The 26,203-nt window shown below is 42.5% G+C and overlaps 1 protein-coding gene across 2 annotated transcripts in view; it reads left to right on the top strand.

Annotated features, from left to right (window-relative positions):
- The window catches only part of sppl3 (signal peptide peptidase like 3), a 130,723-nt gene that overhangs the window by 77,442 nt on the left and 27,078 nt on the right, over positions 1–26,203 (top strand). For both annotated transcript variants that reach the window (XM_033043674.1, XM_033043675.1), the window contains 3 exons: positions 1,605–1,693; positions 11,871–11,990; positions 19,261–19,339. In XM_033043674.1, the coding sequence (XP_032899565.1) occupies positions 1,605–1,693; positions 11,871–11,990; positions 19,261–19,339 (288 nt within the window). The remainder of the gene's footprint in view (positions 1–1,604; positions 1,694–11,870; positions 11,991–19,260; positions 19,340–26,203) is intronic.

The raw sequence follows: 26,203 nt of genomic DNA, 5'->3' as shown, positions 1-26,203 counted from the left end.
CCTGTGCACTTTCTTGTAAGTGTTGCATTAAAATCAATTAATGCGCAGAGAAGTACTTTGGCCCAATTGAAATAAATGACAGCCTGCTTCAAAATGAGTTTATGTTTTAATTCTCTTGCATTTTGTCTCATCTGCTCATTGCCATTAACACTATCTTTCATCTTCAGAATTTAAAGGATATGAGACGTTTAACAATTTTATTCACTTACTTCATGATCTGTTTCTCTGTCTCCTTTTCTCTCTCCTATTCACTTGCATCCTTTTACCTTTTTTTGTATTACAATCTCCAACCGTCCACTTACAGCATTCTCTTTGTCTTGGATTTTACCCTTCAAAGTTTGCTTTCTTTTTCACTCTCCTCTATAATAGTTTCACTGTGTGTAAAGACCACTGTATTAAAGTTTGTATCTGCAGTTTTTTTTATCTCCACAAAACATTGTTTATCCAGTCTTTTGCGTAAAAGGGAAAACTGATAACCTGACATCCTGCTTTATCTTGAATCTCTGCCATGAGCTCTAATTGCCTGGCTATTGGACGTGTTTTAATGCCACATCTAAATTTTCTAGGTGTTCTGTACAGGGCAGCAATAGGCTGCAACAGGTGGAAAATATGGCCCACTGAGCAAAAGTGAGCCATAGGGCCTGTTTGTTTCTTTCAATCAATAATTAAATGTAAGTTGTCATTCCAGTTTAGAGTAGGCGTTACTGTAGGAAAGTCACCTCTTCCATGCAACATGACGTTTTTGGCACACGTCGCTGTTGCTTCTCACGCAGTGCTGTGTATGCTGTTCTCCACGTGCCTCAGGAATTCTTGAAAATTTACAAAATGTTGTTTGCTTGCCTTGTGATTTATTATTTATAAACCCCCCTCATGTGCCTAATACCTGGGTCGGGAGCCTCTCCAGTACATCGCTTGCGCGGGCTGGACTTTGGACATTTTATATATGGCGGCGACTTGTGCATGTGTTTTCAATGATTTTGCCATTTTCCCTTGATACAAGTCCCCCACTTGATTCGCAGGGATCACTTTGTTTAAAGATTGTAGACATACTGAATAAGGCCCTAAGTCCAGTTGGACCTGACTTTGTGTTTGGGGGGTTCTGACTGCATAATCTAAACCTGAGAATTTAATTGAAATGACCCGACTGTGTGTAGAATGGAACTGCAGATGCTGGTTTACACCACTAATAGACACAAAGTGCTGGAGTAACTCAACGGATCAGGCAGCATCTCCAGAGAGAAGGAATGGGTGACGTTTCGGGTCGAGACCCTTCTACTGTCTGATGCTGCCTGTTCTGCTGAGTTACTCATAAAGCTTTGTCACCCAACTGTGTGCTTGGAGTCCAGCTTCTTGAGCATTTGGAGATTTGGCAAAATACCTTAATTCAGGTTAAGAGAGATATTGCAAGGACATGAGCAAAATCTCCATTTGTAAGCATTAAAATTGCCCATAACATTCTGAATTGGTGCAGTACATGAGTGAATGCCAGTAAGCGAATGCTCGCTGTTGACGTTTGATACACAATTTTGTGGTTTACACCACAGTTTTCATCTGCCTGGACTGTGTGACTTTATGAAGCTTTCATTTTCTGCCCTCTCATCCAGGTCTCTGAATATGGACTTTGAGAACCAGGAAAAAGATAAAGATGGGAATCCTTTATCTGCCACTTTCAATGTAAACAATACCAACAATAGTAAGTAGAAAGCAAGACTCAAACGTCTGTTTTTATGTTCACACGGAGATTTCTTGAGATATCACAACCAAGATTCTGGGTTAAGCGCAGAAGAGATTCACCAGAATATTGGCTGGGTTGGAAGAAATCAATTGTGGGGAGAGATTGAATGGGTTTGGTTTATTTTTTCTGGAGCGGTGTAGGTGGATGGAAACCGTGAGAGAGCGAGGTCGACTAGATAGTCAAAACCTATTTCCCATGGTAAGGGGAATCATGGCTGATCTATCTCTCCCTGCTAACCCCATTCTCCTGCCTTCTCTCCATAACTCCTGACATCTGACGAGTTCAGAACTTTGTCACACACAAAAAAAAGTGTATCAAAACAAGTGCATAGGTTTAAGATGAGAGGCAGGAATTTTAGCAGATAAGTGTCTTTCAATTATTATTATTATTACTTTGTTTAAGACATTTAGATCATGAGTCACAGGAACAGAATTAGGCTATTCAGCCCATCGAGTCTACTCCGCCATTCAGACAGACATTTAAATAGGCAAGGCATAGAATGAGTCAAGAGCGTCAAAAGTGTTTTATTGTCATGTCCCAGACAGACCAATGAAATTCTTACTTGCAGCAGCACAACAGAATATGTAAACATAGCACACTGTAAACAATATAATGAATGAGAGAGAGAGAAAAAAAGTTCAGTGTGTGTTCTTATCCACACATACTCTCAAATATACATATATATATCACATATGCACGCACACATCTATTTGCACTTGCACACATACGTACACACAAAATAAACAATAATTGTGCAATAATAACAATAGTCTATGTAGTTCAGAATTATACATTCTTTATGTGGGAAATGAGATTTGTGGAGGTGAGCAAAAAAGTTGGCACGGGCATGGTAGGCCAAGGGCCAGTTTCTTTGTAATGCGGCGGTATGAGTGTGACTACATGACTTTATTCCAAAGGATTTGTGGTTGATACCAAAGAAACTTGTTGAAATGAATGTCAAAGTTCAAAGTAAAATTTATTGTCATTTCAAATAATGCAACAAGTAGTTACACAGAGGATTGAAATTGCATTTCCCCATACTCCAATGTGCAAGTAATATTTATAACACAGACAGACTATATACCAATAAAGATAGACAATGGACATACACATTATATAAAATATTCACAGTGTGCCAGAGTGTAGTACAATGTTGAGGTATGTTATTAAGGTGCAATAATAAAAGGTGCAATATAGAAAAGTGCAAATAGCATCCTGCAGGCATTGAGTTAAAGTTAATTTGACAGTCAGTTGGTCTTTGTTTGTGTAATGTTCATGGAATTTTCTTGAGTGTGTTGAGTAGTCTGATGGCCTGAGGGAAAAAGCTGTTTTTGAATCTGGTGGTTTTGCTCCGCATGCTGCAGTAGCGCTTGCCGGATGGTAGGAGGGTGAACAGTTTGTGTGCTGGGTGGGTGGTGTCTTTGATGATATTGGTTGCTCTCTTGCGACAGCGAGATGGGTATAAGTCCTGGATTGCTGGTTGGGGTGATCTAGTGAGCTTCTCCGCTGTCCTCACCACTCTCTGTAGGGCCTTCTGGTCAGCAGCAGAGCAACTGCCATACCAGACTGAGAGACTGCTGGTAAGAATACTCTCAATGGCACCCCTGTAAAAAGTGGTGAGGGCAGAAGGAGGGGAGGTCGGCTCTCCTCATCCGTCGAAGGAAGTGGAGGCGTTGCTGTGCTTTCTTGACTAGGGAGATGGTGTTGGTGGACCATGTCTGATCATCTGTGATGTGCACTCCCAGGAACTTGGTGCTTTTCACAGACTCCACTGCACTGCCATTTATGGTGAAAAATGTCTCTCAGCTCCAGAGATCAGGCTTTGAGCCTGACAGTGAATGCTGGGCATGTGACTGCGTTTGGTTCTTCTGAGTGCACTATTTTCCTCCCACTTGCCAAAGACATGCTGATTTGCAGATGAATTTCCAACAGTAAACTCTCTCTGATGTAAGTGGTTGGCAGGCGAATCAGAGTGAGAAGGTGAGAAATTGGGGAGATGCAGTCTTGCAGCAGACAGGTACTTGACTGGCTAAAGGACTTGTTTCCACAGTTCAATTTAGTTTAGAGATACAGCGCGGAAACAGGTCCTTCGGCCCACCGGGTCCACGCCGACCAATGATCCCCGCACATTAACACGATCCTTCACCCCCTAGGGACAATTTACAATTATACCAAGCCAATTAGCCTACAAACCTGTACGTCTTTGGAGTGTGGGAGGAAACCAGAGATCCCGGAGAAAGATAGACTCAGCTTGTACTCGCTAGAAGTTAGAAGATTGAGGGGGGATCTTATAGAAACTTACAACATTCTTAAGGGGTTGGACAGGCTAGATGCAAGAAGATTGTTCCCGATGTTGGGGAAGTCCAGAACAAGGGGTCACAGTTTAAGGATAAGGGGGAAGTATTTTAGGACCGAGATGAGAATTTTTTTTTTTCACACAGAGAGTGGTGGGTCTGTGGAATTCTCTGCCACAGAGAGTAGTTGAGGCCAGTTCATTGGCTATATTTAAGAGGGAGTTAGATGTGGCCCTTGTGGCTAGAGGAATCAGGGGGTATGGAGAGAAGGCAGGTACAGGTTACTGAGTTGGATGATCAGCCATGATCATATTGAATGGCGGTGCAGGCTCGAAGGGCCGAATGGCCTACTCCTGCACCTATTTTCTATGTTTCTATGTAAAACCCAGGCAGGTCACCGGGAGAATGTACAAACTCCGTTCAGGCAAGGCCCCGTAGTCAGGATGGAACCCGGGTCTCTGGTGCTGTAATGCCCCTGTCCCACTAATGCCCCTGTCCCACTTAGGAAACCTGAACGGAAACCTCTGGAGACTTTGCGCCCCACCCAAGGTTTCCGTGCGGTTCCCGGAGGTTGCAGGTGTTTGCCGGAGGTTGCAGGTAGTGGAAGCAGGTAGGGAGACTGACAAAAACCTCCGGGAACCGCACGGAAACCTTGGGTGGGGCGCAAAGTCTCCAGTGGTTTCCGTTCAGGTTTCCTAAGTAGGTACGGGCATAAGGCAGCAACTCTACCGCTACTCCACCGCGTATGACAATAAAATTGTCATCTTTGCTCATGCAACAATAGTGTGATTGGTATAATGGCTCACACAGCCTGTTTAAAGAGTGTAAGACAGAAATCTGCACTTCCGAATTTCATAAAAGGTTATCATATTGCAACTAAGTTCTCTAAGAACTTGAAACGCTGAACATCAACATGTCAATCAGCAGAGGACTTTGCATTCTTAAAGCGAGAGCTGAGTGCCATGGTCACAAACAAAATGATCATCATTTGGAATTGGTAACTAACACGTGTTGTTGTGCCAGTAATATGCTCAGAGATCTGGCACATAACCAAATTGTGTGTGGGCTAGATCTAATATTCAATGTAATGAAGGCATGTCAATGAATAATGTTAAAAAAAAATTAAAGTATTTTCAGAACATTTGACGCATTTGATTGTACGAAAGTTCAATATCTTTGGAATGTTCATTACTGAAGATTATTTGGGGGATAGTTTCAGTCTGGAGAAGGGTCTCGACCCAAAACGTCACCCATTCCTTCTCTCCAGAGATGTCCTGCTGAGTTACTATAGCATTTTGTGTCTATCTTTGGTGGTTTTGTGTCTCTTTTTGGTGGCTATTCCCCTTTATTTGATTTACTTTTATTTGATTTATTTTTAAACTTTAATAAAGCTCTGTTTATTTAATTTGACAGTTGAAATTGATGGGGGAAAGAGTAAGTGAGACCAAAAATGTTGAGAATACTTTAGTTTAGAGATACTGCGTGGAAGCAGGCCCTTCGGCCCACCAAGTCCGCGCCGACCAGCGATCTCTGTGCACTAGCACACACTACACACTAGGGACACTAGATAAAGGTTGCCATGTGATTCATTTTCAGATTTGAGATTAAATAGTAAAGATGCAACGTAAAATAGTTGTCACATTCATGATTTTAAAAGGTTGCTTATCGAAAAAATATATTCGATGGCTTTAAATAGGCGTTTAAATTGTGCAAAATGAATGTGATTCACAGGTAGGTAGGTCTTGTGAAAACAGTTTTAGCTGTGGGCAGGTTGGCAGATGTCAAGTTTACATTGGCTTTGGGGGGGATTTGTAATGCGGTTCAATAGAAGGTTATGTATGGGGCCGAGGAAATTGGCTGAATGCTATTTACTGCTTTTTAAATAATTTTTGCATTCTTTTCTCTGCTTATTTTACCTCATCACCCAAAGCGAGTGAGTTTGATGTATGATTTATCAGTTTGCAGCACGGAATAATTCAAAAATTTTGAGCAACTTTGTCATCAATTAGCTTCCTTCATTTTTATTTAATGGTCTGAAGCCAAAAAATAAATCGACTGCAGCTTGATTTTTCATGCATTGCTAAATTTGGCCTGGTTTATATCTATGGCCATTTTTTCGAAGTGATTGAATACTTTACCCCATTAAAAGCTTGTTAAATTAGGAGTGAACTGTTTGGGTCAGTGGCTATTTAATTATATAAACAAGACTTTTTTAAATTCTGTGAATATTTAATAATTTAAAAAACAACACGTGATTTTACATTTTAATGGTAAATTGATGGAATTTTAGAAACAAATTCTTGGCAATTACATTTTTTTTAAATTGTAAATCAAATGTTTGAATGAACTACCTCTAGAAGAATGATCCTGACCTGTCACATGTACTAAGGTACAGTGAAAAGCTTTTGTTGCGCGCTATCCAGTCAGCGGGAAGACTATACATGATTACAATCGAGCCGTCCACAGTGTACAGATACAAGATAAGGGAATAACGTTTTGTTACAGGTTATAAACTCCTTGGTCATCCAAAGTTCCTTTATATTGGCATCCTTATCCCTCCTTTTTACTGGAACATGCTAGTCCTGAATTTTAGTGACTAGCTTTTAATTGACTTCCATGTGTCAGATATGGACTTTGTCCAAATAACAATTGCTCCCAATGAACCCTCCTGAGCACCTGCCTAATAATGTAATTTGCTTCACTCCAATTAAGTACCTTCCCTCGAGGTCCAGACGTGTCCCTATTCAAAACGATGTTAAAACATATGGAGTTGTAATCACTATCTCCAAAATCCTCATCAACTGTAACTCCAGTCACCTGGTCAGGCTCACATTCCAACTCAAGATCCAGTATGTTCCCTTCTCGGGTTGGACTATCTACGTACTGCTTCATACCCACTTGGATATGCCTAACAAATTCTAAGCCTTTGGCACTGAGCAAATCCCAGTCAATATTGTGGAAGTTAAAGATGTCCACTAAGACAACCCTGTTGCTTTGGCATCTTTCGGTGATCTGGCTACATCTGTTCCTCGATCTTCCACTTGCTATTAGTGGGGGGAGGGGCCATAGTACAATCCCATTTCTTATCTTTCTTATTTAAAGCTCTACCCATATCACCTCAGCGGATGAACCCTCCATTATGTCCCCTCTAAGTGCTGCAGTGATTAGTAGAGCAATTCCTCCACCTCCTTTTCCTTCCTCTCTATCACGTCTCAAACATAGAAAACCAGAACATTGAGCTGGCAGGTGTATCCCTCTCACAAACATGTTTGTACAGCATTTTGTGTTTACTTTCCTTAAATTTTTTCCTTAGTGTGCTTTATTTATCTGCCCTGATTTTAACTTCAAAGTAGCCAGTTTATTGTTATCACTAAATCCTAAAGACCATATAGTTAGTGGGTTGGTTATTATTCTTTAGCTGGTAGGTGCTTATCTGGAAGACAAAATCAGAGATGTAATGCTGAGACTCGAAAAGGCGCTGGTCAGGCCTCATTTGGAGTACTGTGAGCAGATTTGGGCCCCGTATCTGAGGAAGGATGTGCTGGCTCTGGAGAGGGTCCAGAGGAGGTTTAAAGGAGTCATTCCAGGAATGAGTGGGTTAGCATATGATGAGCATTTGATAGCACTGGGCCTGTACTCGCTGGAGTTTAGAAGATTGTGGGGGGACCTCGTTGAAACTTACAGAATAATGAAAGGCATAGTTAGAGTGGATGTGGAAAGGATATTTGCACTAGTGGGAGAGTCTAGGACCAGAGGTCATAGCCTTAGAATTAAAGGACATTCTTTTAAAAGGAGGTGAGGAGGAACTTCTTTAGTCAGAGAATGGTTAATCTGTGGAACACATTGACACAGAGGGCTGTGGAGGCCAAGTCAGTGGATATTTTTACGGCAGAGATAGACAAATTCTTGATTAGAATGGGTGTCGAGGGTTATGGGGAGAAGGCAGTAAAATGGGATTGGGAGGCAGAGATCAGCCATGATTGAATGGCGGAGTGGACTTGATGGGCCAAATGGCCTAATTCTACTATAATTTGTGAACTTGTGCTTATCCTCTTCATTTTTTTGAAACAATTTGTTAGAGTACTTCACTAAATTCGAAAATCAGACCAAATACGGATGATCTCCACTGCGGACCTTGAGTTTGTGAAGGGCCTGTCCCACTATACGAGTTTACCCAAGAGCTCTCCCGAGTTTAAAAAAAAATCAAACTCGTGGTAAATACGTAGAATGTACGTAGCTGGTACATCGGAGCTCGGGACGTCTCTTAGGGGCTCGTGAAACGCGGTAAGCTCGTGAAGTTTTTTCAACAGTGCGGAGAGTGTCCACGAGAGCCCCGAGTACCTACGAACGGCTATTACCGTAATTCTCCGAGTTCGAATCAGGGGAAACTCGGGAGAACTCTTGAATTGCCTCGTACAGTGGGACAGGCCTTCGACTTAGGCATTCGACTTAGTAAGAAATGACTTGGATACCTTTCAAATAGTTTCTGTGCATGAACCAAAAATGTCTGCAGAGATGAAAGAGATTACGGAGGGTCTACTATCTCTCTCAGTAACTAATAAATGGTAACTGCAATACTGGCAAATTATTAACTTTCAAAAGAAACTTGAAAGGGTCAATGATTTTTCAACGTATGAATTCAGCCTGAATAATTAGGGCAAAAGCAAATATGAAACAATAAAACATAGCTGAACACACTCACCCTGACAATGAAATCGGAGCAGGAATAAGCCATGCAGCCCATTGATTCTGCTCCAGTGTCCGGTGAGATCAAATTTAATCTGCCCCTGGTCTCTACATTCCGTGACTGCAGATGCTGGAATCTTGAGTGAAACAACAAACTGTTGGGGGAACTCAGCAGGTCAGGCGGCATCTGTGAAGGAAGAAGTGTCCCAATCCTAAATGTCACCTGTTCATTTCCCTCTATGCTGCCTGACCTACTGAGTTCCTCCAGCAGTTTGTTTTTTTTTGCTCTACTTTCCTGCCTGTTTCCAATAACCCTTAACACTTCGATAGTCCTCACTCAACTTCATTGTATATCCCTCATTCCGAAATTACCAGTTGTGTTATGGACAGGAAGGAACTGGAGATGCTGGTTTAAATGGACACAAAATGCTGCAGTAACTCAGCAGGACAGGCAGCGTCTCTGGATGGATGGAATGGGTGACGTGGGAAACATACTCTCAAAGCTACCCTGCCGAGCCACTTCAGAATCTTTGCCTTAATAAATTCACCTCTCATCGCCCTTAGCTCCAAAGCGCGAATGATTAATCTGCTAAATCATTTTTCACAAGACAACTCATTCATCCCAGCAATCAACATGGTGAACCTTCTCTGAACTCTCCCCAAACTCGTGAAAAAACTCTCCTTTAAGGAGATCAGAGCTGCACGTAGTGCGCCAGGTGTGATCTCACAGGTTGCACCGGCACAAGTTGTGGCAAGCTTTTCTCTATCTTTGCACTCCATCCTGCTTGCAATAAAGGCCTCCCAAATTGCTGGATGAAATGTTTTTGCTTCATGTAGACAGGTATCACGGTCCCTCATCTGAAAACGGGTCTTGGCCTGCCCTGCTGAGCTATTCTAGCATTTTGTGTCCATCTATGGTCCCCTGTACTGGTGTCCTTTCCAATTCAGTAATATTCTGACATCCAAAGTAAATAATCTTACTTTTCCCCTACCTCTTTTATTCCATCTCGCAAATCCGTGCACATTCACTTCACTCGTCTTTGCACCCTGCTCTCAACTTGATTTCCTACCAACTTTTGTATTATCACCAAATTTGGCTCCACTCATTTCCTCCATATAAGTGATTAATTTAGAGGTATAAATAGTTGAGGCCCCAGCACCGAATGCTGTGGTTCCCCAGTAGTTTAGGTTTGGAAAGGTCCACAGCATCGTCGCCGACCAGAGATCACCCAGTACACTAGCACCATCCCACACTAGAGACAATTTACAATTTTACCGAAGCCAATTGACTGACAAACCTGTACGTCTTTGGAATGTGGGAGGAAACGGAACACCCAAAGAAAACCCACGCGGTCAAGGAGAGAATGTACAGATTCCATATAGACAGCACCCATAGTCAGGATCCTGACTGCAGGTGCTGCCTGTGATGCGTGGGCTTTCTCCAGGTGCTCCAGTTTCTTCTCGTACTCCAAAGACACAGGTTTGTAGGTTAATTGGCTTCAGTAAAAATTGTAAATTGTCCCTAGTGTATAAGATGAGGATGATCGCTGGTTGGAGTGGACTCAGAAGCTGAAGGCCCTGTTTCCATGCTGTCTCTAAACTAAAGTAAACTAATGCTCTTTATTCATTGTATGTGCATTGTCATATGACCACATGTGCCGTGGTCTGGTGTCTAATCCTGATTGCGGTAACAAAATTAACCTATGCCCACTAAACTGTGCTAGTACCTCCCTTTCACAAACCAAAGCAGTATGCCTCTTTAAAAACCTACAAGATACGGTGTGAACTACAGATATATTCTCCTCATGCACTGAGGTGTTGAAATAATGACCAGGTTCTCGGATTAGTGGGAGATAATTGCAGTGATTGGTGTTAGGACCACGCCTGCTAAATAATTTAGATGACAGAGTAGAGCATCGCTACCTTTATGTCCGTTAATGGTGTAGAGATGTGCATCTTTGTTTTAAAACAAAAGCCTAGATGGAAGCATTAAATTATAAATGGGCATTAATAATACAAAGCCTAGTCAAAATTGGTTAAATGGAATTCAACATTGCCAAATGTCTGGGTCAATCACCTTCGACTTAGAAAAGATAGAACAAATACTCGGCGAAGAGTTGGAATTATTGGCAGTCTGGAGAGATTTGTGATTCATGTATGTCATGAAATTGTCTCGTTATGTGAACATGTAGGGAATGGGGAGATATGGATCACGTACAGGTCAGTGGGGTTACTTTAATTTGCCATCATAGTCAACACAGTCTTCGTAGGCCGAAGTGCCTGTTCATGTACTGTACTGTTCTATCTGGGTACCGAAAATTATTTAAAAGGCTGATACCTGCTTTTATTTCAAGGAATATTGGTTCCATTACAACAAGGATAATAAGTTTGCTCCAGTTATGTGATATTTTCCAATGTTTCATGAATATACATTGGCCTAAAATGGAATGCACTGTAGATTTGCCATAATAGCACAATGACTCCAGGGCTCACATTATGGAGAAAGATTGTAGAAACTAGGTTTGCTTTCTCTATAATTTAGAAAGATCAAACTTTGCAAGACGTCAAGGAGAACTGAGAGGTAGAGATTATTTCCACTGGTTGGGTAGGACAAATGGTTATTACCTTAAGATTTAGACCCAGGCCTTTTAGAGGTGAAGTTAAAGATGGTTGAAATTCAGAACTGCCTTATGTGACTGCATTGATGCCTGTTAACTTGTTAATGTTAAATGTGAGAATGATAGATTTTTGATAATCAAGGGATATTGGAAAAGGATAATAGTATCAGTGCTGGAACTGGAGTAACTCAGCGAGTCGGGCAGCATCTCTGGAGAAAAAGAAAAAGGTGACGTTTCGAGTCTGAATCCTACCTCAGACTGAAAGTGGGGGGGGGGATAAACTGGAGGTGAAAAAAGACCAGAATAGGAAAAGGATGAGAGTTTTGAATGGTTGAGCAAATTCAACCTTTGCTCATGATGGCTGCTTCATAATCTATTAATGTTCCAAAGAATACATCTTTATATTGAACCACTCTTCAGCTGAATGTCAGCCAAAGCCAATGTGGAACGCGTCTTTGCCTGTTATCAGCTGTAAGATACAGAGTCATTTGGTGAAATAATTTTACTGAGCATTGATTTTGTTTATTTGTGTTTTAGGTATCCAGACCATAGACTCTACACAAGCTCTTTTTCTTCCAATTGGAGCATCCGTCTCCCTCTTGGTGATGTTCTTCTTCTTTGATTCTGTTCAGGTGGTGTTTACAATATGCACTGCAGGTATGTTGTTAGAAAAACCTGTTTTTGAAGAACATATATATTTTTTAATACCTTTTATATGTGTAGTGCTCATTGTGTACAGAATTTGGTGTGCCATTCTTTGTAAGCCTTAATCCTACTAAAGAACCAAGTGTCGTATGCGGATGAAAATGTTGCCAAATATTGTAGTGATTTTGATGTGATTGTCAATTGTTTGTGAGTCATTAAGATAACTATTATTTACGTGATAGTTAAAGCTCTTCCAAAATTGCAGGAGGAATTTCGAAGGGCGTAGCTAAGTTGTGAACATCGGAAACTTGTTTACGTTCTAATTGTTCACTTTAGTTTGTCACGTATGCCGAAGTTCAGTGAAAATGAAATTGTGCAATGGTGCATCACAGTTCATTTTCTCGAATGTCCTGTGATGTGATTGATTTGGTTTATTGGTCGTCCTGTACTTAAGCTGTATTATATGGGCAGGCGTAGGAGAGCCAGGAGACCTTGAGGAGCGGGTGGTCAGGGGTATAGCGGTCAGTTAGGATGTGGTCACAACCAGCTTAAAGCGATTGATGTGGAGTAGATCCAACAAAATAACAAATTTTAGACTTGATCCGAGCAAAATACTTTTTGAGCTCGATTGAGCAAAGGAAAGGACACAATATTATATTACAGGTAGGGTAACATCCAGAAACTTTTCTTGGCCACCTGCGAAAATGAAATGACATTTCTAAACATTTATTTTCCAAATCTTTTCATTTTACTTTGCCAAGGAAAAATATCATGTGGTTGCAAGGCTGTGTAGGTGGATGGACAAATATTATGGCATGATGCGGACCTTTTTCATCCTTGATATATTCCTGCATGAGATTAGTTATAAAATATTTAATTTCACAGTGGGAAAATGCAAATGCCACTGGTATGATTCTTAATCGGGATGCTCCGCAACCCCCCCCCCCCCCCCGACAAAGCATCAATTTCTACTGCTAACTTGTGAGGTCACTGATTGAAGAAACTTCAGAGTTGAACAGAATATGTAATGTTTGATGAAGTGCAAGGATAATGTTGACAAAGAACGGTCCCAATCATGAGCCATCCAAGTTCCCAACTCTGCACATGTGAAGATAGCTGGATCAAAGCTGGTTGAAGAAAATGAAGATGGGCCTCGACCCGAAGCGTCACCTATTCATTTTCTCCAGAGATATTGTCTGACCTGCTGAGTTACTCCAGCTTTTAGTGTCTGTGGTCCCTTGTACTGGTGTCCTTTCCAATTGCGCAATTTTCTGCCATCCAAAGTAAATAATCTTACTTTTCCCTTGCCCCTTTTATTCCATCTCGCAAAATCTGTGCACACTCACTTCACTCATCTTGGGTTTAAACCAGCATCTGCAGTTCCTTCCTACACATTTCTAAGGCCAGTTCTGCATGCCTAAATCCCTACATGATATAGTACCTCGTGTTAATTTGAAAGAAGGAACATATGACATTAGAACATATTGTACAAAGTTATTTGGTATCTGTAATATAAAGCAAACAGAAACAAAAAGAACAGCTTGAGGTTGTGTACCAATTTTAAGGTAGAAATGTTTTTCAGGTTGCTTAACTTAGGCAGAGGTAGAATATGTTTTCCTTCTAATAAAGATCCACAAGTTTATTTTCTTTTTTTTGAATTATGTATGCTCATGCTTAAACCATTATATGAAAGGCATTTGGCTTTGTGTACAGTTAAAATGGATTGGGTCAGCCTTATTTCTTTGCTACTAACTTATGATCTTGGGAGGTAATATTTGGAGTAAATGTTTGTCTTGCACCCTGTCATTGTGTTTAGTGTGTATTCAGCCTCAGTGCTAAAACAACTTGGCACAAAAATGACCCGGTTTCAATCTTAATTTTCTCTTTAAAATTCAAGGAACTTATTTTGAGTTGAGGAAAGAAAGCTTCAGCCAGCTTTAGGCTAACAGCTTGCAACAGTCATACTCAATTGTTGAAAATGTATACATAGCATGTGGCAAGAGATCGACTAATGACATATGACGACAACCAAAAATCTTATTATTTCTGGCATACATTTTAGTATTGTAAGTCAGTTATGTCAGTGTGTAAAGATTTTCTAATGCTTTCATCATTTGCGCTTAAGGAAAGTCTGCAACAAAGATTTTTTTTTAAACCTTGGCACCACCAGCTTTACGAACCTCCGGGCCATGTTTTGGGCTTCAGGACCATGCTTCCATTCTCCCTGTACATAATCCATATCCCTCCATTCCCTGCAGATCCATACACAGAGAACTCTCCCCACACTGACAAATCTCAGAAACCCCTCAAACTGCCGCCCTGCATCGAGGCACAACAGTGTAGGCCTATCTGCTGTGCCAAAATTCAGTGACTGTATGTAAGACCATTAGATCTGCTTGGATGGGAAGGCAATAGAGGTGGTGGATTGTGAGGGGAAAAAATAAACTGGAGTGGAGTTTGGGGGCGGGGGATGCTTATGTGAGTGAAGTCAGAAGAGAGCTGGAAAGACGGAAAGATTGTGGAGTGGTCAAACCCGGACTGGGCCAAGAAGTTTACCTGTCACATCATTTGTCCTTGGTTTTATGTATATCTAGTCTCCAGTTGTACAAGATGTTGGCGAGGCCTCACATAGTATTGGGTTTAGTTTTGTTCACCCTGTGAGAAGAAAGATGCCATTCAGATGGAAAGAGTGCAGAAAAGAAAAAAATTCTGAAGATGTGGCCAAGATTTGTGGAACTGAGTTAAAGGGAAAGGTTGGGCAGGTGGGGGCTTTATTCCAAGGCGTGTAGGACACTGAGGGGTGATCTTATGGATGTGTATAACATCATGAGGGGCATAGATAGGGTGAGAGCACACGGTAAAACCAAGAACTAGAGGGCTTAGGTTTAATGTGAGAGGATATATTTAATAGTAACAAAGATAAACTCAATGTGCTGTAATAATTCAGTGAGTCAGGCAATATCTCTGGAGAAAAAGGATGGGTGTTGTTTCAGGTCAGCACTTCTTCAAAACGTCACCCATCCTTTTTCTCCAGAGATGCTGCCTGACCTACTGAGTTACTCCAGCACTTTGTGTCCATCATCGGTATAAACCAGCATCTGCAGTTCCTTTCTTTAATAGTAATCTGAGAGGCAAAGTTTTCAGAGGTAGTATTTATGTGGAACGAGCTGCCAGAGGAAGTGGTTGAGACGGGTAAAATAACAACTTTTAACAGATATTTGGAGAGGTACATGACTAGAAAGGGATCTGGGACAACCACACGTCAAAAGGAATAGTGTATATGGGCAGATTGATTGGCACGGATGTGTTTAGTGCATGGAAGGGTCTGCTTCCTTACTGTATGACTCTAATGTTTGTGTCAAGTAAGACATTTTCAGCATCACTGCCCATAATTATGAAGTAATTGGCTTACTTTTAGTTTAGAGATACAGCGTGGAAATAAGTCCTTTGGCCCACTGAGTCCACGTCAACCAGCTATCCTCGAACACTAACACTATCCTGCACACACTAGGAAGAATTTACACTTATACCTACTAACCTGTACATCTTTGGACTGTGGGAGGAAACCGGAGATCCCGGAGAAAACCCATGCAGATCACGTATGGGAGAATGTACAAACTAACAGGCAGCACCCATAGTCAGGATCGAACCCAGGCCTCTGGCGTTATAAGACTCTATGCTGCCCTTGGTCTTTGAGGTGCAGATTTATTGGTTAGTTTTATCATTTTAAATGCATTGCAAAACATCTTTATCAATTTCCTAAAATATATCAGAAAAAAATGCTTCAAAATTGCTCCTTTCCCATGTCTCTTCCTCCCTTTCACAAAAAACGATTCTAATTTGGATATTAACTTTACTATAGATGTTAGAGAAACCAAAGGTTTTAATGTAGTAACACTGACATGCTGCAAAATAATCTAGACATGTATACAAATATAGTATAGTCTTGAATATCAGAATTATCCAGCAACTTGATCAGTTTTTCAGCTTTCCCCAATAAACAATGTTCTTGCTGAGCGTATCAGTGTTTCAAAGGCTGCATTATAGAAGCGAATAAATTATTGAAGGATTCTTTGAAAAATAAAACATTGCATTTGCAAGTAGTAGAACAAGGACAGTCAGTTAATTGCAGTGAAGAAGTGTGATTAACACAAAGGCTAATTAACATGTTAATCATTTAATGTGTTAATTGCCTATATTAAAACAAAAGGCCAGATTTTCAATGCATCGTAAGATTGGGATCTCCACAATAACATCTTTCCTAAAGCGATCCTTCAACCTCAGCAACAAAGTCCTGCTAGTTCATAAATTCCTAAGTTACTGGAACAGAATTAGGCCATTCAGCCCATCAAGTATGCTCCACCATTCAATCACGACTGATCTATTTTTTCCTCTTAACCCCATTCTCCTGCCTTCTCCCCATAACCACTGACACCAGGTTATCATCAAGAATCTTATCAATCTCCACCTTAAAAATTGGCGCGGCCTCAACAGCCGTCTGTGGCGATGAATTCCCCAGATTCACCACCCTTTCATTCAAGAGATTCCTCCTCATCTCCTTCCTAAAGGAAGTCCTTTGATTGTGAGACTATGAGCTCTGGTTCTTGACTTTCCCACTAATGGAAACATCCTCTCCACATCCACTCTATCCAGGCCTTTCACTATTCGGTATTTTCCAAGGAGGTGCCCCCTCATCCTTCTAAACTCCAGCGAGTAGAGGCCCAGCGCCGTCAAACGCTCATCGTACGTTAACCCACTCGATTCCTGGTACAGGTGCACAACCTTTTATCCGAAGATCCAAATAACGAAAACCTCCGAATAGCGGACATTTTTTCGGTCCTTGAAAAAGGTCCTTGAAAACGTTCACCGAGGGCGGCCCGCAGAGGTGACAGCGGAACCTCCGGTCGGTCGTCGAAGAAAGGGGAACTAAATCCCCATTCATAAAAGAGAAGGTGAGGGTATATTGCGCGGGAGGGTTAATAATTGACAATATGCTGCTGCCAGCCCGCTGAGTTAAAAAGTTCCCACGGTAGACTCACGATACACAGTGCAGATTGTCGCTCCCTTCAGTTTCACCCCACCTACACCCCTCTGCTTCCCGGCCATGTGTGTGACCCCTTCCCTCCCCTCTCCAGCTCCCCGCCCATTGCACCGGCACGGGGGCTTTGCACTGTCTTCAAGTCGGCGATTGCAGCAGGACCGTGCACCGGAGACGTCAGGACCAACGGGACACCGACCCCCAGGCCCACCGCAAGCACGGAGAGCCCAGAGGCCCACAGCCAACAGCAGCCCAGCCCAGCCCCGCTCCAACTACAGAGGAACCTGGGTTGCGGATGACGGGGCGCAGCTCGGGGCGTCGTAGGGGCCCATCGGGGAGCGGGTTCCTGTTGGTCCTGACGTCTCCGGCCACCTGCCATCCTCCGGGAACTGTACCGCCCTTGCAGGAGAGTGGGGTTGTTTGCAGTTGCAGAGGGAGGGGGCAAGGGCGGTACAGTTCCCAGTCCCAGTCTCAGCTCCAGTCCAGGGGGGTGGCCGGAGACGTCAGGACCAACGGGACACCAATACAATAATAACAATACCTTTTATTTGTCATTGAACCTCACATGAGATTCAAACGAAATTTGGTTTATGCAGCAAAGACTTGTCTCTCCCCTGCTCTCCATTCCTCTCCCGAAGTCGAGGTCAAAGCCCTCGGCGGGCGCTAGCAAGTCCGCGGCAATTTACAGCCGCGCCGGGCGTTGTAAGGCCCCCCTCCAGGTCACTCTGAACCCCGTAATTCGGGCGGGAGAAGTCGCCGCTGCCGGTGCCCCGCGAAGCAGTCTCCCACCGTGGACCCGCGAGCTCCCGGTGTCACCATCCACCGGAGTCGGGTCGCAGCAGCTCGCCGCCGCAGCTCTCCACGCTCCGAAGCTGGCTAGCTCCATGGAGGTAGGTCCGTAGGTCCACAGCTCCCACCGCCGCCCACCGACCCCCAGCAAGCACGGAGATCCCAGAGACCCACAGCCAGCAGCAGCCCAGCCCAGCCCCGCTCCAACTCCAGAGGAACACGTAGGGGCAGAAGCTGATGGTGTGCAAGGTACGTCTTGTTCTTGGGGTGGCGGATGAGGGGGCGCAGCTCGGGCTGTGGGCAAACTGCCACTTGTCGCCGTAGCGGCCCATCGGGGAGCGGATTCCTCTGGAGTTGGAGGGGGAGGGGGGTATTGTGCTGTTTGATCGCCCCCTGCTATCCCAGGGTCAGGGAGACACAGCGGCTTTTTAGACTGGTGGGCAATCACTTCCAAAGTTCTGCCCACACAGTCAGTACACCTCTCCTACACTGCATTTCATACAAACATTTATTCTGCAAGAAAAAACGACATTGAAGACTCAAACTCGCGATCGAGTAACTGCCAGGATCAAGGCGCAAACTCGCGACCTTGCGGATATGAGCCGAGCACTCTACCACTGAGCCAGCCATTAAAATCTACGCTAAAAAATTTCCATTCCGAAGACCGACAAATTCTGAATTACGAAAAGTGTCTGGTCCCAAGGCTTTCGGATAAAAGGTTGTGCACCTGTATCTACTTTAAAAATAGATTTCTACAAATGTTCTGTTTTTCATTAATATTTGGTCACCATGAATTCTAACATGAAATCATAGAACATTTCATGACCAGTCATAGATAATATCACTGTATCATATGATTTATTATACAAACATTGATATTTTATAACGCCGGCATTTCACGTGGAAAGAGGAAGTGGTGTTGCTGTTTTTTTTGCTTGTAGCTTTTGGTTCCTTATATATGGGATTACAAGGAATTACAGATATATGGGATTACAAGAAATGTCCTTGTGTGTTCACACATGTGCATCATTTAATAGTTTTACTGTGATTGAATAAATTAATTGAGCATTAATCATTCAGTGGGTATACGAATGTGATTTCCATTGAAGCATTTCCATTTATAATCAGATTGTTTTGAATATTGTTGTTCCCTTGTTTAGGTTCAATGGAGGGAGCCAGTGTTAAATTATTAGAACTTTGTGGAATAATTTGTGCATGATTTAACATTCTGTTAACAGTCTACATTTAATTTGGAGTACCTTTTGCATGAGAAAAAGTTAAGCCTTCCTTTCAATTTTAATGAAATTGTTCTTTCATTTTTGTATTTGTAGATAATTCTTTTGAATGGCCGCAGACATTTTTAATTGAGTGAATAATCGGAGTTCGGTCTCGAGTTCTGAGAGTTGATAATATTCACATTAGCTGAAACTCACAATAGATTCTTTTTTCTTTCAGTTCTTGCAACAATAGCATTTGCCTTTCTGCTGCTCCCAATGTGCCAGTATTTAACAAGAGCCTGCACAACTCAGAACAAGTAAGAATTTATAATAGCATTTATTTTGTTCAAAGTGAACTGAGAGTCATGTGTCGGAAGGAACTGCAGATGCTGGTTTAAACTGGACAGGCACAAAATGCTTGAGTAACTCGGCGGAACAGGCAGCACCTCTGGAGAGAAAGAATGGGTGGCGTTTCGCGTTGAGACCTGTCTGTCTGAAGAAGGATCTTGACCCGAAATGTCACCCATTCCTTCTCTCCGGAGATGCTGTCCTTCCCTCCAAAGATGCTGCCTGTCTCGCTGAGTTACTCCAACATTTTGTGTCTTATCTTCAAACTGAGAGTCATGTTCTATTTCCATAATTTTTCAGATATTTTCATTTTCTATGGTAAGATAAATATTTAGGCTGCCTTTTTATGTGCAAAAAGATCCTTGATTATCACAGTATAGACTTAAAACTGCTTATACAAAATGTTTTGCTATCTGAGCCTGTCTAAATTTCCAGCTTTTAAGTTAATTTTAAATCTTTACTGAACCACAGCCGAATATATTTTGTCTGATATATATTTTATATCTGTCGTCAAAGATAGAGGTAAAAAAAACTTGCATTTATGTAGTGCTGTTTGCAACCTCAGCATGTCCATGAGCATTTTTATTTTACAGCTGACAAAGACATTTTCAAGTGTAATCTCAGTGAATTATTTTAATATCTGAATCACGGCAGCCAATTTTTACAGCCAGCTCCTGAAAACAGCAACCAGATTAGCGGCTGGATGATCTGCTTTAGATGTGGGCCAGAACACTCGGAGAAACGCCTCTAATGCCTACTTGAATCATTTTGTTTATAGTCAAAATGTCTGTATAACATGCCATTTGAAGGATACTAGCCCAGACGAGTGCAGGGCTTGCTCCTGCACTGAAGCATCTGTCCACATTATGTGAAAGTCTCTGTTGCGAATCCACAAGCTTTTCTTTGGGTATAAGGGGTGTTGCTGAGACGGGGTTGATGCATATTGAGAAGGCGTAACTACTGTTGATATGTAGGCAGCATTAGACTAATGAAGCATCAGGAGTCCAGATAAAACTCGCATTTGTAGTTGGAATCATGGCTTGCACAAAGTTGGAAGGTTGACCTTGGTGCAGGTCAATCATCCCACTGTTGGAAAATCACTGCAGCAGTCTCTTAGGACTCTGTCCTCAACCCAACCTTCTCCAGCTGCCTCATTAATGGTCTTCCTTTTATTATATGGTCAGAAATGGGGATGGTGTCGATGATTCCATATCATTCAACTCCACTTGCAGCTCCTCTGAAGATATTGCAGTCCATGCCTGCGTGTAGCAAGACCCAGACATTATTCAGGCATGGGCTGGGAAATGATAAGCAACACTTAAGCTACACTTTGAGCTATTGATTATCTCCAACAACGAGATAATGACAACCTATTGTTGACATTCAGAGGCATTAATGGTTCCTGGGTGGTTCTTCAACATTATGGTGGTTACCATTAACCAGCCGCAAGAATATTGTATGACTTCCATACAGATAGCACCTGAGGTTGCAATCAAACCTGGAGCTTAGTATTATCTGAATTCCCCCCTTTTTTTTGTAACTGACATTAGTTTTTGTCTTTCCTATAAGCAGAAACATCTTTGTTTAAACCCACCCAAGCCTTTCCAGCTTTGTATTTATTTGCGCAATTAACTTTTGCTGAAATGAAATCTCCAATACCTGTACATTTTGCATTTGTTGTTGAGACTGAATGTAAATACTTGCTACTTGCTCAGGTGAAGTAGACTGCCAGACTTTGAAACTTTGCGATTATGGATTTTGCCTCTGATGGATGACTTCCAAGATGGCACCCAACCCAGGCGACTATTTGTGTGCCAGCCACAGAAGCAGATCTACGATCACATGTTACAATCGCTCCACACTTTCAAATCTCTACTCCTACAGCAACATTTCTTACTTTAACTATTACTTACTGCCTATTATGCCTCCTGGCATGCAGGGCAGCAACGACGGTACTCCACTCTTGTGTGTTCTGGGCTAGCTTCTGGACCCCAGGTCAGGTCCATTATTTTCATTTCCTCCTCTACAGTTTGACGCCAGGTGGTTTTGGGTCTCCCTCTTTTCCTTTTCCCTTCCGATGTCCAGTGCAGGGCTATTCTTGGGATGCTGTCTGGTTCTCTTCTCAGTATATGGCCAATCCAGTTCCAGCGCCTTCCCGTGATGCTTATGTTTGGCATTTAGAACTTCCACCTTCCTGCCAGTGGCTTCCTTTTGGCTTTCACCATTGACATTCATCCTAGCATCTGTCGATAGCCCTGGAAGTCCATCACGCCCAGTAGTGTTGATTCCTTCAGTTGCTGTTTCTGTACATATTTGTTTTACGAGACAGGGTTGTTAGCCCCTGTGCTCAACCTCCAAGCTGGAGGACCAGTGGATTGCTCTTCGTCTCGCCTCTACCCTTCGACCTGTCCAGCATGGGAGACCCTAACAGGAGACGAATCTCCCGCTGGCATAGCTCTAGGGGTCACTGAGACACACAAGCTCCCCGACCACGACAAGGTTGCAATCCAACGGGGAGTTACTTTAACTAGGAAGCACAGTAAATGGCTCAATTATAATCATGTATTGTCTTTATTGGTTAGCATGCAACTAAAACTTATCACTGTACCTCGGTACACGTGACATAAAACTAAACTGAACTCTTTTGGAATAATCCTGGGATGTAGCCGATTTGTTTACAGGTGACTGGGGACTGAACCACTCTGGAAGTGCACTTTGTAACATTACTGGGACCAGTAATGTTACTCACCTTGGATTTCATTAAGCTTGTCCACAATAAAGATGATATGGGTGTAAACTTATATAGGCCGTGGGTTTGGCACAATTTGTCGGCAAGTTCTCACAAAGATATCTGCAAACACTGCATTCAGTATTTTATGTATGTGTCTGTTCTCTTGTCTCTCTGGCCTTTTGTTGCCCACGGCTCTCCACACGGAATATCTTAACTCTCATTTGCTTTACGACCATCTGGTACTCTGCTGCTTTTACTTTTGCATTGGGGAATTTGAGACATGGCCATGGTGTATTCTGTATTCATAACAGAACTCATGGAAAGCGCACAAGGCCCATATCATCCCGTTTAGATGGATCGAATGCATTTCTTTATCAGCACGGTAGTGAACTCTGAATCTTTTGTGATTTCACAGTCTGGCTGTGATAAAGGCTCGCGCTTGTCTCTCTGTTTACTCCACTCTTTACTTTTTTTTCCAACCTCTCTTGATTCCCAACTGTTGGGCTATTTTCGACCTCTTCTGAGCATTGATTGCATTGTGGATGAGTGGAAGCTGCAGGAAACGGGGCGAGCAGGGAGTGCAGCACACTGTAGCAGCAGTTAAAAAGCAAGAAATGAGAGGAAACAAAGACAGAATCAAAATAAAAATCAGCAGTGACATTGGGGGAAATCGCCTGAAAAGGGTAGAGAGAGGAGAAAACCTGGGAAAAGAATTGAGAGAGAAGGTTACAGATTTAATATAGTCCCACTTGAAGAAAATTTGAAAACTGTACGATATTGATCCCATTGGAATAGCAGTGTGTAATATTACTGGAACACAGGCATGCTTTGTGGGTTTTTATTGCCATATGCTTAAGATCATGCAGTTTTAATACTTTTTAAATTGGGTTTTGTGGTATCAATGTATTGTACTGCTTTACCTCTTGAACCGAAGATAAAAATGCGCTTAATTGTGGGATATTATGCCAGTCTGCACTAAAATGCAATAACAATTCTTTAATTTCATGTAATAAAAGTGAAATTCGGTCCATGCAATGACAGTAAATCAGTGGGTTTAATTATAATTGACGAATAAGAATCTCAAAAGACTGCCTAAACGTATGTAATCCCATGTAGCAGAAAATTGATTTAGACTTAATTGCTTAAACACCCTGCAGTCGTTTTGCCTACTATTGGTTCAAATTAGTGAAGAAAGAGCGCATAATACTTTGGAGCCTGTTTGGTTAGCTTTGTATTAGATTCCACATCTGTTTTTTGGTATTTAATTGATTGCTAACTGCAATTAAGTTGTTTTTTTAGCTATCTGCTCTAGAATTTAGCCTGGGGATGTAGAGGCCAGTTCACCAACCAAACATACATCAAGAATGAAACTTCCTGATTTGAATCACACCATAAAGCACTACACAATAAGCCTGCCATTCTGCCTCCTTCTGATGTGCTTTCTTCCCATTGATGCATGCTAAACGAGCTTTCAGGGAACCTCTCTGCCTGAGCTCATTTGTTGCTGGCCGTGATTGATCCTGGTCTTTTCTCATCTTCAGCTTTTCACCTCTTCCCCCCCCCCCCCCCCCCCCCCCCTCAAGTCTACTTTCAGTCTGAAAATGAGTCACAACCCGAAACGCCACCTATCCTTTTCGTCTAGAGATGCTGCTTGACCCGCTGAGTAACTCCAGTACTTTGTGTCTTTCTTTGTTATAAACCAGCACGTGCAGTTATCCGTTTCTACATTTTGGCTTACTCACCTGCGAAATCTCCTCAAGGTGTGCCTTCTTTGAAGAAGTTCTCATCCTCTCTATGATGGAAATTCTGCAAGACCCTATCTCACTGCTTCTCCCCCCCCCCCCCCCCCTACACTGTGATTCCCACTGCTCCCTGGCTCCACGACCATGTATTTGCCTACCAAGGCACCTCCCTGCCCAAGGTCATTTATTGATGGCCTTGATTGGTCCTGGTCTTTTTTTGCATCCAGCTCTTCACCCTCATCCCCTACTTTAAGTCTGAAGAAGAATCTATACCTGAAATGTCACCTATCCTTTTCCTCCAGAGATCCTGCCTGTCCCGCTGAGTTACTCCAGCACTTTGTGTGTATCTTTTCCGTGAGTGGTGTTTTGTTTTCTCGCCCAAGTTGCCACCCTTCTTGCTTCATGCCTGCACCCTCTTGCACTGAACTGATTTGATATATTTTACAATGTAAATTGTTCTGAAAACATCTGTCTGGTGGTGGTTGGTGGCTGGTGATAGTATGCGTGGCACAAATCCCATCTGTGGCCATGTATGTAACTGAAGTTCAGACCATAAACCACAGTCGTCGTCTAGTGTTGGACATTGGAAGAACACAACCCTGATGTTGGAGGCAGTTCTATAGTGCTTCATGTTCTGCTTGGAATCTATCTCATTGATTCTCCTCTAACCCTTTGCACGCTTATCTCGTGGAGTCCACCACTGAACCCTGATGTGATCATCTGTGCAAGTTTCTCGTGCTTGATGTGGCAACTGTGCTTTCTATTTGTCCATAAGGTTCCTATATAATGACTCTACTTCTGCACTTGCCTTCGATCCCTAAACAAGACCTGGAGGCGGTGGGATTCTGTATCAGCATGTTTGAGGTTTATGGATTTCTTCCATCCAAATATTGCTCAAGATGTTATGGAAAAGTTATTTTACAGTTTCTCTGGAAATTCATCTTTGCCAAATGTTATGGTTTATATATTAGATCCCCCCCCCCCCCCTTTCATCTGATGGCAGGAGGTGGAAAATGTCCCTTATGGATTTAATTATGGTTTAATGAGAGTGCATTTTTTTTTTTTGTGGATGGGCTTTTCAATAAGCTTTAACATATTTTCAGCCCACTGGACTGCAATTCTGTTCTTGTCTGTCAGTATGGTTGTGTGAACCGTGACTTCAGGAGAGCTTCTTCTTCTTCTTGCGTAAGGCGTGCACAGCCTAAAGTTGTAGGACAACTTATTCTATTTGATCTTACTTGATTGTGCACGCCAGGTTGATTGCATTCGTCGAAACAGGGCGTGCCACGTGAAGGTTGCAATCTTCCACCCTTTCAGGAGAGCTGTACCAGTTTAAGCTGTGTTGAATAATGTTTTGAAGAGTCTAAGAACATCTTAGTTTAGCTTGTTTCAATACAGTGCTGAACTTCTGCAGCCCTCCACCCACTCATCCTGCATTTTGCAAGCTTCATTCTCGAGCTTGGATAATTCACTTTGAACCGATCTTTGAGACGGTAGCAAGATTCTTCTGCTAGTTTACAGATGCTTTATGCATGTCCTCTGGGAGTTTGCAGGCATTTTAATTATTTTCAGCTCATTTTGCTGTAGTTGACCGTGCTTTTGAAACTCTTTCATTGGTGATGAACGCACAAAAATATTGTTGTTGACTGATTACTGATACAAAATACCTGACCAGTTTGCTTGAACATTGCGAAACGGAAGGTGTTTGCACTATAAGGAGAATATATTTAGGTTGAAAGCTGTTCTTACCAGATCATGGTCTTATTAGTATATGGTACAGCAGGGGCGGCACGGTGGCGTAGCAGTAGAGCCAGAGACCCGATCCTGACTACGGGTGCTTGTCTGTAGGGAGTCTGTGCATTTTCCCCGTGACCTGCATGGGCTTTCTCCGAGATCTTCGGTTTCCTCACACACTCAAAAGATGTACAGGTTTACAGGTTAATTGGCTTGTTCTAAATGTAAAATTGTCCCCAGTGTGCGTAGGATAGTGTTAGTGTGTGGGGATCGCTGGTCAGTGCGGACTCAGTGGGCTGTAGGGCCTGGTTCCGCACTGTATCTCGAAACAAAACAGTACCATGTATGATCTGATATGGTGTCGGACATTTTAAGCAAATATTGTCTTAATTGATCAGTTGCCATTCTTGAATGAGGAATGGCACCAGTCTGAAGAAGGGTCTCGACCCGAAACTTTGCCTATTTCCTTCGCTCCATAGATGCTGCCTCACCCGCTGAGTTTCTCCAGCATTTTTGTCTACCTTTAAGGTCATCCATGTTGTTTAGCATTTGTCCTTCTATCTCCGGAAGATGTTAGAATGCGCAGATGTTATACACATTCACACAGCGATGGAGTTCAAAACATC

Source organism: Amblyraja radiata, chromosome 25, assembly GCF_010909765.2.
Source record: "Amblyraja radiata isolate CabotCenter1 chromosome 25, sAmbRad1.1.pri, whole genome shotgun sequence".
In the NCBI taxonomy this organism is placed as follows: domain Eukaryota; kingdom Metazoa; phylum Chordata; class Chondrichthyes; order Rajiformes; family Rajidae; genus Amblyraja; species Amblyraja radiata.
Note: the sequence above shows the minus strand (reverse complement) of the source record. Positions and strands in the feature narration are given on the sequence as shown.